Genomic DNA, 15,905 nt, shown 5'->3' on the forward strand with positions numbered 1-15,905 from the left:
CTTCTATGGATTTTAGAAAAAACCTTGAGAAATTAGGAGTTATCCTTATAATGCTATTGCCCATGAGCCTACCCCAAGCCCCCCACAACTATTATGTTTCATCTCATGATTATCAAATGATATCAATTAGCCAGACAGACTTAATTAGCTTTTAGAAATGAGTATTTTACTGTAATTGTATTGTTGGTATAACACATTCTCCCTAAAAGTCAGTGCCACATTCTCTCACTAGTATATAGCAAGAGGACCCCAGGGGAAAGTGGGTTCAGGTTATTGAGAACATAGGGCAAAGAGGTAACTCACAGCTCCTGGGATTTCTTTCTTTCTTTCTTTTTTTTTTTAATAGTAGTCCTTAAAATGTCTCCATTAGGGATGGTGTAGCCCTTCTGCTGAATGCCTTGCCGACTTGTGAATCCTTCCTCATTGTGATCTAGTGATGCTAATAAGAGACCTAGGAAATTCCAAATTCTCCAGACCCCTCAAAGTTCATATGGTCCTCCTCTTTGCCAAAATGGAAGGGAAGAAGAAGGAGACCAAGGTCCCTGCCAGAGTTTTACCCTAAGTCACTAGGAGCTGAATCTAAGCTGGATGGATGTATTTTAGATGACCCTCATGGTAAAACAAGTTTTCTTACTCAATTATAAAAGATTTGCTGTGTATACTTACTCCAGTTCATTCAATGAATTTTAAGACTTCTAAGCAGATCTAGGATTTTTTTTCATATTTAATCTAAAGACTATTATTGATTTATTAAAGTCTAGACCTAGGTCACACCTAATTTTATGCCTCTAATTGCCTGATTGTCCTTTCCCAATAAAGTTGAGGATAATCAGGGTGCAGCATCTTGTCACTTATTTTGAGGGGGATGACATGATTTGTTTGATTTGAGTCAATCTACCTCCACTCTCACACCTAACTGTTGACCTGGGCAACATATAGGTCTAAGACTCTCTCCCAAATACTTGAGCTCAGGTGGGGGGAAATATCCTCCATGAAAATGAAAATACTATCTCCAATAAGATGATTGATAGGTCCAGTAATAGCATTCCCAACACTTTGACAAAACTTTAACATATAGTCAGTGCAATGACTGCCAGATTCCTAGTACATATTTTAAAATTCATTTCATTTAAATTGCATTTCTTGCATTAAATGGAATCATATTAATAATGGACTATAAAATTTGGCCTCTAGATAAGAGACAGTTTTATCATTAGACCACAGAAGTGTATTTTCTGATTTTTAAGAAAGAAGCATTTTCTTGTGAGTGTATATATATAAACTGTCCTCTTTACTACACTTCCACCTGGTTGTTAAACTTGTTCAGACTAGAGATGGAAATAACTATGAAAAAAAGTGATATAAAAAACTAGTTTGTGCTAAACACAGCTTTATTTTTATAACCCATATTTGTTTTCATGAAGAAAATAATCAATGAACAGGCAGTCTTGTTCTGCTTTTCAAAACATTTTGTAGACATTTTTCACTAATGTGAACTTAATTTTATCTATTCAAATCTGTATATAGATTTGGAAAATATGTATTCTTTAAAAAAAAAGAAAATGGAGATACTAGACTTTAAAGAATAGAGAGTCAAATGATTCAGCTCCTCCCCAGAATATCCTGATAGTCCTTTTTGGAAGATGGAAAATGTTGGGGTAAGTAGCAACAACTTGTAGCTTGTTCTCCTTTGAGGCTGATAACTAAAACATCAAAGGAGAGTTTTATGGAACTTATGAATCTATATTTTACCTTTGATTCAGTTCCACACTGTCTCCCTGAAAGTCAACATCTGGCAAGCTAGATCATGAATCAGACACTTCTTCTCAGTGGTCACCCTCTCTAATGCAGAAACTCCTGCTACTTTGAATCAGCTTCAGCTGAGGGACCCAGGAGATCCTGACTTCTCAAACTCATGAGATTACCTCTAAGACTACGCTGAACTATTTCAGGATCAAGATTCAGTCACCAGTGCTTAAAGGTGGAGGTCCTAGACAAGGAACCAAGGCCCAGGTACTGTCTCAGACTCACCTAAGTTCTGTGTCTTGTTACACTTAAAACAAAATTTTTTTTAAACATTTCTTTGGAAAACGTTGAATTCCAGATTCTCTCTTATCTCCATCTCCAGCCTTCCTTAAGAAGGCATATGTGAAGTTATGTGAAACATTTCTATAAAAGTTCTTGTTTGTTGTTGAGTTGGAAGATAGATTTAATTTGATAAAAAAGAAAATAAAATTTAAATTTTTATTGTTTGTTGGTTTTTGATGTGTGTATATATGTGTGACAGAGACAGAGAGACAGAGAGAGACAGAGAGACAGAGACAGAGAGAGACAGTCAGAGAGAGAGAGAGACACAGAGAGAGACAGAGAGAGAGAGAGAGAGAGAGAGAGAGAGAGAGAGAGACAGAGACAGAGAGACAGAGACAGAGAGACAGAGAGAGAGAGAGAAAGAGAGAGAGAGAGAGAGAGAGAGAGAGACAGAGACAGAGACAGAGACAGAGACAGAGACAGAGAGAGACAGAGACAGAGACAGAGAGACGGAGAGAGAGAGAGAAAGAGAGAGAGAGAGAGAGAGAGAGAGAGAGAGAGAGAGAGAGAGACAGAGAGACAGAGAGAGACAGAGACAGAGAGAGAGAGAGAGACAGAGAGAGAATGATTCAATTTGTATTTAGACACAATAATCAGTTTCCTCTCTGGGTATGGGTAGGATTTTTCATCATAAGGCCTTCAGTGAATTGTGAGTCCTTGTATTCCTGAGAATATGTGCCCTACTCTTGAAACTGCCATATTGTCAGGCTACAACTAGATGAGAGTGGGCCTCTTTTCTACCCTTCACTAGAAATTTCAGTTATATCTCTTAAAGCTTACTTCCCATCTCAGTAGCCTGTACGCTTCCTGATGCATTCTTTTACATTCTCAAATCTCAGGTCAGCCTGAGTGAGAAAAGGAGTAAGAAAGGAGGGTCTGTATGAAGGGACCACTGAGAGCTTTGCTACTTCATCAGAAAGCAGCAAGCTCTCTTCATATTTAAGCTACATGTATCCTTAGCACTTGCCAAGAAAACTGAGAATTGTGTTTTATGGAAAATATTCCAATCCAACTGATATATAAATATTTCACTTTTCCACTCCTCTGGTTTAGTTCACCTTTCTGCCCAACCCGTTAGTATTTTCTCTATCCTACATATATAAATTTTCCAATATCTTTCTAATGTAACATTTTATTTACATATATTTACATGTTTACTTTTTTAACGCAAGCCTTCTAGATTTCTCCTACATTAAAATAATTTAACAGATCACATTTGCCCCTGATCTTTGGGAAATCCACAACTTTACTAACAATAATACAAATATCAAATCTTCCTCCTAAGGAGGAGCATGTTTTGTTATGTGATCTGCATCATTCTCCCCAGAGGTCCATTTTTGTTGAGAATCCGATAGCAGAATATATTTATGGTATATAGAGGAAATTTGCCAGCTCTATAGACCTACTGTCATTAAAAATCCTGGAGACAGGCATCTTTTTGTATCAAAAAATTATAGAAGTATTAGGAAGTATAACGTGGGGGCGGATAGGGGAGAATGCAATTAACCCCAAAAAATTCTTTGATGAATTTTAACCAAGCCTAATAAATGTTTGCACTTAATAAAAAGCTTGATCTAAAATAATTATTTAAATATTTCAATTTTAATGACGTGTTTTACAAATAATTCTCTAGCTACTTCTCACAGATCTCCCAGACAAGCTGGTTAGTCTTAGTCTTTGCAGACCAGAGATTCCTTTAAGGTGGAACTCCGCCTTTGAATAAGAAGGTGTTTCCCTAGGTCAAACTCCTCCCTCTTGATCCTCCTGGGATATTCTCCACCCATTTCCTAGGTAGCCAAGGAGCCAACTGTGACTAATAATGTCCCTTGGGTGAGCCTTTCTCACAGTTAAGATAACTGGTAGAGCATGTTTCAGCTTCACCTTTATCAGTTTGCTAAGAATCTTTATTTTGGCTTTTAGGGACAGTGATCCTCGAGCACAGTCTTCATCTATACCATCAAAAGAACATCTTGGGGGCTCCCTGGGAACTTTTATTTTTATTTTATTTTGGAACTTTTATGTTTTTTTTTTTTTAAGTCCTCTGTGCCTAATGCCAATGTCTTCCCTCTTATTATCTCTAATTTGTCCAGTACATATCTTAACTTTGCATAGTTGTTTGGCCATTCTCTCTCCCATTAAACTGCTTGTATTTTGACAGCAGGAACTGTTTTTGCCTTTTTTTGCACCCTTAGGGGAGTGTTTGGCACAATGTAGGCATTCAGTGCTTGCTGGCTGACCGGTGGATGTGATGCTTTGAATTTCAGAGACAGCTAAGAAAATGTCAGTCCTCCCTACCAGCAGAAAGGCTTTGTTAGAGACGGAGGGGCCTGAAAAACCAGTCAATCCATCGTCATTTTTTAGAAGAGTCAGGTGAGGTCCAGAGAGAAAAAGCGACTTCATCAAGTTGGTGACTGAGAGTTGAGATTAGTCTATAAAATCACAGAAAGCTCACACCGGAGTCAGATTCCAAGCTTGCAGAAAATCGGTGCGTTCTATACCCAAAATTCGGGTCCTAGTCCAGTTCTGAGCCAGAGAAGTTGGAGCGGAAGAAGCACAAGAGCGAGAAGCTTCACTCAAGGGACAGAAGGGGCATGCAAGTTACAGGGGCGAAGGACACTGACTGCGCTTGCGCAATGGGTGAAGGCTGCGATGTAAGGAGTTGGTTGGAAGCGGGTTTGCTGGGGGCGGCCAGGGAGGGAAAAGGGAGCCTTCGGCCTGCTTGTGCGCAGGGCGAAGATGGGATTGTGAGGGGCTGGGTGGGGGCGGAGAAGGGAGGAAGGAAGGATGGAGCAGGAACCTGCGCGTGCGTAATTGTGTAAAGACAGGGTGGGGGGGGCGGGGGAATATGGGACTGCGCGTGCGGGAAGGAGAGGTAACGGGGAGTTGGGTGTGGATGGGGGGACGGGGAGAGGGAGGGCGGGAGCATGAGGTTGCGCGTGCGCAGGGTCTGAGGGGAGGGATGGAGGTGAACCTCGGGAGCCTGGGAGGCGGGGCGAAGGAAAGGGGCGGGGTTTCTCAGCGCGTGCACATCTTCGGCGCGCGCCTCCACTATTTAAAGTCTCAGAGTTCCACCAGCGAAGTGAGCACGTGGGGAAGCGGCCGGAGTGGAGCCCAGCCGAGTCCCTGGGCGGAGGCGGAGGAGGGGGTTGGGGGGGCGGGGGCAGCGGCAGCTGCACGTGGACGGACTCTGCACCTGGGGGGGCGATCGCCAAAGAGCTCGTAAGTGTGGGTGATCGGGTGGAAGAGGTCTCCCTGCCTCTGCCCCGACTCGGTTGGGGGGCAGCGGTGGGCGGGTGCTTAGCCCCGGACTTCGCTCCGCTCTTCCACGCCTGTCCTGTCGGTCCAGCTCGTGGGAGCAATTCCTGGGTTGACTGACGGCTGAGAAGTGCGGGGGAAGCCCGGAGCCGAGCAGCGGCTCCCCGCTCCCTGCCATGAGGTCTGCCTCTTCCCGGTGGTCAAACTCCCCAACCCCCCCGGCCCCCGGCCGGCTCTGGGCTGGCACCTCCTCCGTAACTTCACTTTCTAGGTTCTCTCTCCTTTCCAGCTGCCCGCGCTCCCCAAAAAGCCTCCGAGCTGAAATTGTCCCACCCAAGGTCGCCCAGCCCGCGTGCGTTTACTTTTCAAAGGTCGTGTGTACCCAGCCCGAGCGGGCAGAAGGGGGCCTTGGGACAAAAGCGGATGCCAAGGGCCCAGCTCTGGCATAGGGTGGGGCCAGGGGGTCCGAACACTGTCTTCCTCCCTTCTTGCCCACTCCATTCCTAGAGATGCTGGCCGTGAACAGCAAATAACACTAGAAATGTCATCCGCTCTTAGGCCCCAGTCCCGTCTCGGGTCACAGAATGGGGCAGATGGTGACAGAGCCAGGCCCCTTGTTAGTTTCACTGATAGTTTTTTTCTTTGGAAGACATTAGTAGAAGTATTTCTGCAAAGTTGACCACGTGAAGCTGGAAATCAGTCCTAAGCAGGGAGGCGAAAAAAGATTCTTGGCTAATGTTTTGGGAAGAGGAAGAAGTGGGACATGATGGATACTCCAAAGGAGGAGTCTGCCTAGAAAAAAGCCGAGTTGTGTTTCATTAGAGCTGCTTCAGACCCTGAACCCCTAGAGTTCCTGTTGGACAAATCTTACCAAGAAGAATTGATTCGGAGGGGGGGAGGGGGAAGTCTGCAGCAGCGACCTGGGTGCTGGGTCTCTTGGGTGGGCACACACACACCTGTTTGAAATTACAGTTAAAACAAAGCTAGAAAAAAAGGTACTTGGGCAGGAGTCTACTCGGCCTCTGGAAGGGGCGGGCATTGAGTTTGGCCAGCCTTTCTTTTCTCTAGTGGCACTTAAGCGCTATTGGACTGCAGCTGGCAGAAAGTGTGTGATGAGACTAACGGGTTTTTGTTTTGTTTTGTTTTTTTGGCTCTGTAATGTTCACTGAGTCTACGGGAAGTGCTGAATGTTATATAACTGAAATCCAGTTGTTTTTTCCTTTCCTTTTCGTTAGGAAAACTTATTCCACCCTCACTTTCCTGGGGGGCAGTAATGGAAAGTAGAGGTGAACTGCAAGCTGTAGGTGTGTGCGCTGGGGGCAAGGTCAGGTGTCAAAATAGAAACAGTCTGACATTTTGATCCTAGTTCTGCCAGCAGGATGCCCTGTCTAGCAGGTTCCCACTTTCCCCATCTGCCGTTACTGATAACTGGTGGACTTTGCTCTCAGTGGAGGTAGAGACACCTAGAGAGATACCTTTTAAATTGGTGCGGATTTTTTTTTTTTTTTTTTTAAGAGGGTGAGGGAGAGAAGAGGCTGGTTTACCTATCCTTCTCTAACAAATACATTCTAAATATTATTTAAAAATTTTTCTCAAGTGAAACCATTCTCAGCTGAAACGGCTTTGTACAACTTGCACAATTTTCCCCTCACTCTCGCTCCCGGGTTGGTTTTAATCACCAATAAGGGAATGGCTCTTTGTTCACACAATTTAAATAAACACAAACCTTTTAGGAATCACAACTGAGATACCTATAATAGGAACTAAATCCAAAACTTGTTGACTCTTCCACTGTTTACAGACCATGTTATAATTCAAAGTAAAGCGCTTTGACTGTTTAGAAATGTAAGGAACTTTTAGTACTTAAATGATACTTTGTATTGTTTAAAACAAAAACAGTTAAAATCCTGTACTGTAACTTGGTATTAATCTGATTGTCTTCATCTGGATTCATTTTGAGTTTTTGCAGTAAAGTGGAATTTCTTCCCTGTTCATCTCCGAAGAAGTCTCAGCTTTTTTCTTTTCAAAGGTTGTAGCTCTAGAAGGACTAGAATTTAAGAATACCTCTCAAAAGACCAAGTTGTATCAATTGACACTGTCATTTTAAAAATCCATTAGGCAAAGAAAAGAGGATAATAATTTTTATTTCAAAATAAGATATCTGTAATTATCTGTATTTAAAGTGCATTTAAATGAGATTGTTTTATCTTTTCCTAGTTATGTGATTCTGAAGTGTGGGGCTAGGCTGAGATTCTTTAGTTGAACACTTTCATCCTCCCCTCCTCTTTTTTTAAACAGCAATCAATTAACAAGCATTAATTAAGCCCTTACTAAGTGCCCTCTGCTGGTGTGGATACATATATAAGGAAAAGAGACTGGGCAAAAAGAAGTGAAAACAAAAAGCATTTGTTAAGTGCCAACTATATTTCAGCTATCCAGATATAAAATAAAAAGGAGGAAAATAAATCACAGCTTTCAAGAAGCATACAGCCTATGAGGAAGACAATGTGTACCTATATACCTATGTTCAGAATAAATAGAATGAAAACAAGGTTGCATAAAGTGTAAAGTAGTAGTATGGTCTGGATTTGAAACTCCTTTTCATCCCAATAAAAAGAATTTATTTGGATTATGGTAATAAAATAAGGAGAGGCAACAATAAAACTCCCAAGAAACTACCACCTATATGCAAATCAGTTGAAGGTACTAGAATTCCTAGAGTAATTCTTATAATAGTGTGTTGTTAGATGATTCTCCAGAAATTTGTAGATAATATGAGTGATTGTGAGGTGGTTAAATGATTATTTAATGTTCTTTTCCATTTATCAAAGTTCAACCTCTCCCTCTTCCCCAATAAAAAATAAAATCTATGCATCATATACATAGTCAAAACAAATTCTTATATTACCCATGTAATATATATGAGTATATGTCTTATTCTTCATATTCATCACCTCTATTAGATGAGTAGCATTTTTCATTGTTCCTTTAGAATAAATGATTGTGACGACCAGTTCTTAAGGCTTTGGAAATTACCCAGTAACAATATCCAGTAAAAATGAACAAATATTTTTCCTGGTTCTGTTCACTTCTCTCTGGAGCAGTTTATACAAAGTCTTTCCCAATTTCTCTGCAACTGATTAATTTCTCACAGTATAATAGTCCTCCATTATATTTACATACCATAATTGAACAGAATTGAACCTGCTTAGTCCATTTCTTTGCCACTATAAAATAACAACAAACTTCTAAAAATAATTTTATACATATAGGACCTTTGCCTTTTAAAATTGATCTTTTTAGGGAACATACCCAATGGTAGTATCACAGGGCCAAAGAATAAGCAGAGTTTAATAGCCTTGGGGATGTTGTTCCAATTACTTTTCAGAATGCTTAAAATCCACAGTGCTTCTATGTGTCTGTTTTCCCAGAACCCTTCTAACATTTATCATGTTTCTTTTCTTTTGGCCACTTTGCCTGTGGAAGATGTAAGGCAGAATCTGAGTTGCTTTAATTTTGCATTTCTCTAATGGTTAGTAATGTGGAACATTAAAAAAAAATATGGAAAATGACTTGGATATACCTGGAACACTATTTTGGCCCTATTCTCTCTTCCTTTCCACTTCCTCCCCCCAATAACTAACTTAATGTTTTTGTAGCTGCTGTCAGAAACTGATGCAGGCTGCCTGCTTTGAGTTGAAAGGCCTATACCCAGTTATCATGGTTTTCCAAGGACACTGATGATGAGATTCCAGTGTCAAGTTCTGAGCATCAATATTTTAAACTATTTCACTTAGTACCACACATAGTGAACTGCATGGACCTTGAGCTTGGATTGGCTGAGATTATGAGACTATAGCTGCTTTTAATAATAATTCAAGGCTTATGGAGTTTTTATTTATTTATTTATTTTTTAAAGGCTTTGCTCAAATTGGCTTTCTCTTAAGGGTTGTTTAGGTAAACTTAATACTTAGCTCCCTAAAATTCAGAAACTTGATATAAGGGGAGAATTGACTTGACTAGACAATAAATAGCATTTCTGAGTACACTAGTTGGGCAAGAGCTGGTTCCTTCCCCTTAACCTTGCATTTATGTTATATATAGATGGAATGTAAACTTCCCAAGGACAGAGACTTATTTTTGTCTTTGTATCTCCATTTCTTGGCATGTAATAGGTGCTTAATACTTGATATCAGTTTCTTAACTGTGGGAGCTCTGAGACTGAGTTCTTGGTTATGTGTGTGAGATTCGGAGAGCTATACAAATAAATATTTATCTATCTATGTTCTCTATATAATATTAGTGTTTCATGTTGGAATAATGACTGCACATTCATTTTTAGTTTTCTGGCATTTTTTCATCTGTGTGCTGAGTGGGTTTGGAATCAGATCTCTCTGAATCCTTACAGCTACCTTTGAGACCTAAGACAAGTCATTTGACTTGCTTTGCCTCACTTCTCCCCCCTACAGAAAGAAGAGCTTAAATTTCTCCTAAGAAACCACACCATTGGTCTTGGCAACTATGAGCAGAGAAGAGAATTCACCTATTTCTTGTTCTGCTCAAGTGTTCCCTGGAGTCAACTAAACACCAAATGCTACTATGTGTCCGATATTCTTGGGAATGCAAAAGGGATGTAACATTTACAAAGTAAATAAAAAATGGATATAAGGAGGGGATGACGGGTGTGACAATGTAACAGTGGAGAAAGGCTTTGGTAGCAGGTGCTTCTCAAACTTTTGAAGGCTTACCTAGTCTTAGTGTGGGCTGTATGAGTAAGTCTTGAATTTTCATTGTTGACCTGTTTTGCTTCCTTTTCTTTATCTCCACTAAAGTCTCTTAGATGATTTCTTAGCATATGTAGTCTTGCAGTACAAATTTCGAGGGATCAATCAATTGAAGTCTAAAATTGGAGAGAGGAAGGCCTGGGCTTTAATTCTGTCTCAAATCCCTATTAACTGGGCTATCTTTAGGCAAGTAACTTTCTCTAGCCTCAGTCTCTTTATCTGTGAAATGGAGATAATGGTAGTTCCTACTTCCTGGAGCTGCTGTGAAAATATTAAGAATTTAATATTTGTAAAGTGCTTTGCAAAAATCTTAATGTTTTAGGGGGACTGAGAATAATAAAGAAGCCCTGGATAGAATATATGAGTTCTGTCTTGGAAAATGTAAAGATAACAAAGTGGTTTTTTTTTTTTTTTTTTTTTTTTTTATCTTTGTAACAACTCTCAAAAGTGAGAACAGGTTTGGGAACCAGTAGTATATGATGACTAGCAAACCAGACTCAATGAAGAAGATTTGAATTTGAATTTCACTTCAGACACCAATTGTGTGATGTCTGAGCATATTATTAACCCCTCAAATTCTCAGTTTTTCTCTCTGTAAAATGGGAATAATAGCATAATAGCACCTATATTACAAGGTTATTTTATGAATCAAATAAGATGTTTGTAGAGCATTAAGGTTATTTATTTTGGGTCTAGTCCTGCATTAGAAATGTTAGTGAGATTGGTTCTTGGCCTTGATTCATATGAAGTTGATTAAGACTTTGTCTTTAACTTTTTATCAGACTAAACCTCTTGTTTTTTTTTTTTTTTTTTTTTTTTTTGCTTCTTTTCCACAGTATTTTATTTCTCCAATTATGGATGTAGTTTTTTTTTTCTTTGTTTTAAAGAGTTTTGGTGAAAGTGAGAAAGGAGTAACATCCACCAGCAGAGCTTGTTTCTTTCAAAGCTGGCCCAGAGAAGGCATAATGGTATATTTTATTTTTGCCATTGATTAATTTTTAGTCACTATGGATGTGCTTCTTCCTCTCCCCTTTATTCTCTTGGTAAGGGGAAAATGGTTAGGAAGGTAGAGGCACTCTGGAATATATACTGACCAAAGAATTAAAAGGATTTGGTCTGATAGCTTGGTTGGATTGTTTTTGTTGTTGTTGTTGTTGTTTTGACTTTACCTTCTTTGATTTGAGCTTAAGGCTTCAAAGAAGATTGCAGGTTTTTTTTTTTTTTTTTTTTTTTTTTTTTTTTTTTTTAATATTTAGCATTTGTTTGTGAACCAGCTGCTGTCTAGTAATAGTTAAGTGGATTTTTCAAGGTACAGGTTTTTCCTGGAAACTGTCTCACTTAACCCCTCCCTAAGGAAAACAAAACAAAATAAATATGCAGCATAGCTTCTCCTATATTTCAAGAGCTCCTTCCATTTTTTTCTGTTCCTTGCCTTTGGGTATTCTTCTAAACTGACTACTTATTGTAATAACATCTGCAGAAGGGCATCCTATAACCCAGTCAGCCTTATCTCCTAGCCTTTGGGATGGATTTGTGTTGTTGAGACCCACTTTTATTCTTGTATAAACAAGAATTGCAGGTGCTTCTTTCCTGTGTGAGTTCTTTCATCTAGTGTAAGCATGTTCTGCTATTGAGAGCAAAAAAAAAAAAAAAAAAGTATTATCAATTCATTGATCCTCCTATGGTTTTAGAAATGTTTTTCCTTCAGTTTCTCCTTCTCTTTTCCCCCTCCCTTCTTGTGTAATTCAGGGAAAAGATAGGCTTGTCATGCCTTGTAGATATACACATCTTCTGAAGTCTCTTAACTAGGAACACTTAATAACGAGTGACTGCACAAATCTAATAGCTTGGGTGACAAATTATTTGTTAAACTTTTCTGTGATAACATACTGAAAGTCATTAACTAAGCCTTGATATATAGATTGGGAGAGAAGGCGCCATTAAATTATGAAGTAATTTGAGAGATCAAGTTAGTGACTAAATACTTACAGAACAGGGACAGCAAAGTGAAAGGCCATGCTAACTAAAAGCTATGCCAACATTGAACCTACTGCAAGCATCAAGCTTTCAGGTTTGGAACATTAATAGTGTGATAAGACCTGATTCTTGGCTTTGATTTATGTGAGGCTCCTTAAGACTTTGTGTTTAACTTTATCAGACTGAACCTCTTTTTATAGCTTTTTTTTTTTTTTTTTTTTTTTTTTTTTTTTTTTTTTTTTTTAGGTTTTCCACAATAATAATTTATTTCTCCAACTGCATGTAAAGATAGTTTTCAACATTCATTTTTGTAAAGCGTTGAGTCCCAAATTTTTCTCCTTCCATCCCTCCCTCTCTTACCTTTTCTCTTCCCAGTCTAATATTATACATGTACAATCATTTTAAACATATTTCCATTTTAGTCATTGTATCAAGGATTCTCAAGCTGATTAATTTTTGTAAAATCAGAGAGATTACAATGAAAAAAATATATAACTTGTTGCTTGAGTTATTTCATTCTGCTTCCTCCCTGATTCCCAGGCCTATGTCCTTACATATTTAGATATTGAAGCACTGTGGTTTGCAGTCACTCACTGAGAGGGAAGTCAGTTCAAGATGAGAATAACTTTTTAGCTTATTAAGCCTTGGTTAGGCATGTGGCATATTGGAATTGGGTCAGTTGTGACTATACTTTTAGATAAAGGATTCTGATATTGAGTAAGATCTGTTTAAACCCCATACTTTAGAATTAGAATTGGAATAAACTTTAGAGGTTGTTTTAACCATAGGGCCACATGATTCCTTTCCATGGTATCTTTGACAAATGTTTAGTCACAGAAATTTTACTACCTTAGGGCAACCTGTTTTAAAACTTTTTTTGCCTCAGAACAACTATACACTCTTAAACATTGAGGGTCATCTCCCCAAAGAGTTTTTTAAATTAATATTTAATAGTATTAAGATAAAAGGTTGTTATTAAAATAGTTTTGGGCTTGTATCTTGGGGATTCAGGTTTCCAGACATCCCCAGATTGTACTTTGAGAGCTATGGCTATAAACTATAAATGGACATATCCTATCTTAACTAAACTTCATCTGGTATCTCCAACAGGACTTTCTAGGTAATAATAGATAGTTCACTAATATTAGTTGAATGTCAGTAGAAGAATTTACATTTACTTAAAACTGTTCAAGAGAGCTTTAGCCATATTGCTTGCTTTCACATTTGTGTTACATGTGGAAAATTACTAGCTTGCTCATTCATTGCTGTGAGCCCAATGACTCCAGTAGGACTCTTTTGTTTCTGCCTGTCTCAACTCCTGAAGACTATGAAAATGACTGAACTGAAGAAAGCAAAGGCCTGTGAATAATAACATCTATGTTTCACATTTCTACCTCACTTCCCATTCAAATGAAACGTTAATAAATATTTTATAGGAAATTTATGTTCTTCATTGTATATTAGGGATGCCTTGTAAATGTCCTTCTTTCCCAACAAACATTTTATTGAGCATCTTTTTATGCAAAGTACTATTCTAGGTGTAAGATGAATTGTTCATGTACTAGCTGTAGGTTAAAGTACTTGAAAAAGGAGGTATTGCCTATAAAGTGTCATTAGCTGTAATAGCCCAGAAAATTGGTCTGAAAACATTCAAATCAAACTAAACACCAACCACCTGTACACATTAGACACCAGTTTCCTGGTGATCTTGAGACCATCTCTCCCTGTGGGAGTTCTTAATTTTTTTCTCTTATATTTCCTTTGAAAATCTGATGAAACCCATGGATTCCCACTCAGAAGAATGCTCCATTTCAATTAGAGGTTAGTGGAAATAAAGAAGCTGGTTTCTTCCCTCTCTCCCTCTCCCCCTTCCCCCATTTAAGTTTATAGATTCTTTGGAATCTCTATCTCAGGTTCAGAATCTTTGCTCTAGAGGTGCAGAAGCAGGATAATATAATGAATGAAAAATATTCTAGACTAAATCTGGTTCCTATCCCATCCCTCCCTGATTGTTAAAAGCTAAGTGATCTTGGGTATATCATTTAGGAACATCTGTTTTCCTAGAGATAATATTATTGTGCTGACCTCTTAAGAAAATTATCCATCTTAAATTGGATTATGCTTCAAAAATTTTTTAAATACACAAATATCCATATGTGGCAGCAAAGCTTGGTGGATATTTAAGTCCAGGATCTAAGTCACTTTTCTGATAACATCTTGTGTCATTCTGCACAAGCAAATCATAATATTCTAAGTAACACTCTGTTTTGGTGGAAAGTGTTTTCCTCCCCTGGGAGTTCCTTATACCAGTGAAATCTCAAGTCCAGCTCCTATCTCTATAAAATACTGTTTCATATCTTCATCTCTAGCATGCTTAGTTTTAGTCATTGCGATGATAATGATTTGGGTACCTGAGGAAATAGTAGGTACAAGCTTTTAGAGGCCAGTGTCAGGGTTTTGGAGTTTGGTAGGGAGATAATGCCGTAAAGTGCATTGAAGGTCCCAGGGTTCAAAACTGCTTGATTTAGGAAGATAAAGAGGTGGGAAGGAATCTTGGTTGTCATTTTTAAAGATTAAAGTTTTCAGATTTTACACTAGTAATTTTCTGATGTACTCTTTTCCTGTTCATTTCCTAGAGGGAGACACATTTCCTGATCTCTTCTCTTGGGTCAAGAGTACTTATTAGAATTATACACTTGGTTATATTCTTGTATATATTTTTAAAATTCCTTTTTCTTTTTCTTTTTCTTTTTTTCTTTTTGGCAGCCAGTTGGTTTTTCTGCCTGTAAGCTGATGACAAGACACAGTACTATCATCTATCTAGAAACTTGGCCTGTGCTTTTTATAGGCTTGCCTTCTTTATCTTTGATCTCTGTTAACTTCCCACCCTTGGCTTTTATTCTCTCAGAAAACTGAGCAGTCATAAAAGACATAGAACCTGATGTGAGTGCTTACTTCCTAGTTGAACTGAGTGGTTAGAAGTAAGGCAAGCTTGTATGCAGACTTGTTTTCAGCTCTCATCCTTCTGGGGAAGCACAACCTACTTATGAATATAACTTCTCTGCTTTGTCCTCTGACTTTGACATAAGTTACAAGCATGTGCCATGTACTATTTTTAGCTATCAAGCCTCACTTCAGGAGTATTGCTTGAATATGGTCAGAGGGTTCAGTGCTGTTTCTGATCAGAGTAGCTTCAATCCAGGAGGTGTATAAACAGTTTTCTCCTGCAAATAGTTTTTAGGGCTTTGTGAGAAATTAAGAAGTCAAAGTGAGATTCTCAACAGATTCTTTTCTCTCCATCCCACCCTGTGTCTCTGGTGTATGTCAAATTATTTCAACTAACTTGGTGAAAACAAAAGGACTGAAAAATAGCAGCAGAGATGAAGTGTTTCTATTGCTATTAGAGCAGAGGAATAGAATGATATGTCCCACTTGGAAAATAAAAGTGGTGGATTGTACTGAAACTTTTGGATTTTATGATAAAGTATTTCTGTTCTTGTCAGCCTTCTTTACTTTTCTGAATTGAGAGTTGCATCCCATGCATTTGTTTCTGATGGTGGGGGAGGCTTCTGTCCATATAAGGTGCTGTATGTCGACCTCTGCTGGGTTTATGTTGGCTGAGGAGCCAAGGCTGTTTCACTGAGCAGTTTTAAAGAACTAGGACAAGTCTATTGTTCTTCCTGAAAAACAGGTCCTTCTTACTGTTTACCTGCTGCTATTGTTGGGAGATGTGTCCCCCTTGTAAACACCCAAAGCAGAATTGGGGGGCCAATAGGAAAATATAACAACTTTTGAAGATTT

General features: G+C 38.7%; 1 protein-coding gene across 3 annotated transcripts in view; it reads left to right on the top strand.

Moving 5' to 3' along the window:
- The first annotated feature begins 4,718 nt into the window (after nucleotides 1–4,718).
- Nucleotides 4,719–15,905, top strand: part of AKAP1 (A-kinase anchoring protein 1) — a 47,851-nt gene continuing 36,664 nt past the window's right edge. For 2 of the 3 annotated variants that reach the window (XM_074261861.1, XM_074261863.1), the window contains exon 1: nucleotides 5,173–5,307. Coding sequence is in view for 1 of the 3 variants with exons in the window: in XM_074261859.1 (XP_074117960.1) it covers nucleotides 4,738–4,739 (2 nt within the window). In the remaining 2 variants the exon portion in view is untranslated. Of the gene's footprint in view, nucleotides 4,740–5,172; nucleotides 5,308–15,905 lie in introns of those variants that run through there. The other variant, XM_074261859.1, reaches the window with a different exon arrangement.

This window comes from Sminthopsis crassicaudata, chromosome 4 (genome assembly GCF_048593235.1).
Source record: "Sminthopsis crassicaudata isolate SCR6 chromosome 4, ASM4859323v1, whole genome shotgun sequence".
NCBI lineage: Eukaryota > Metazoa > Chordata > Mammalia > Dasyuromorphia > Dasyuridae > Sminthopsis > Sminthopsis crassicaudata.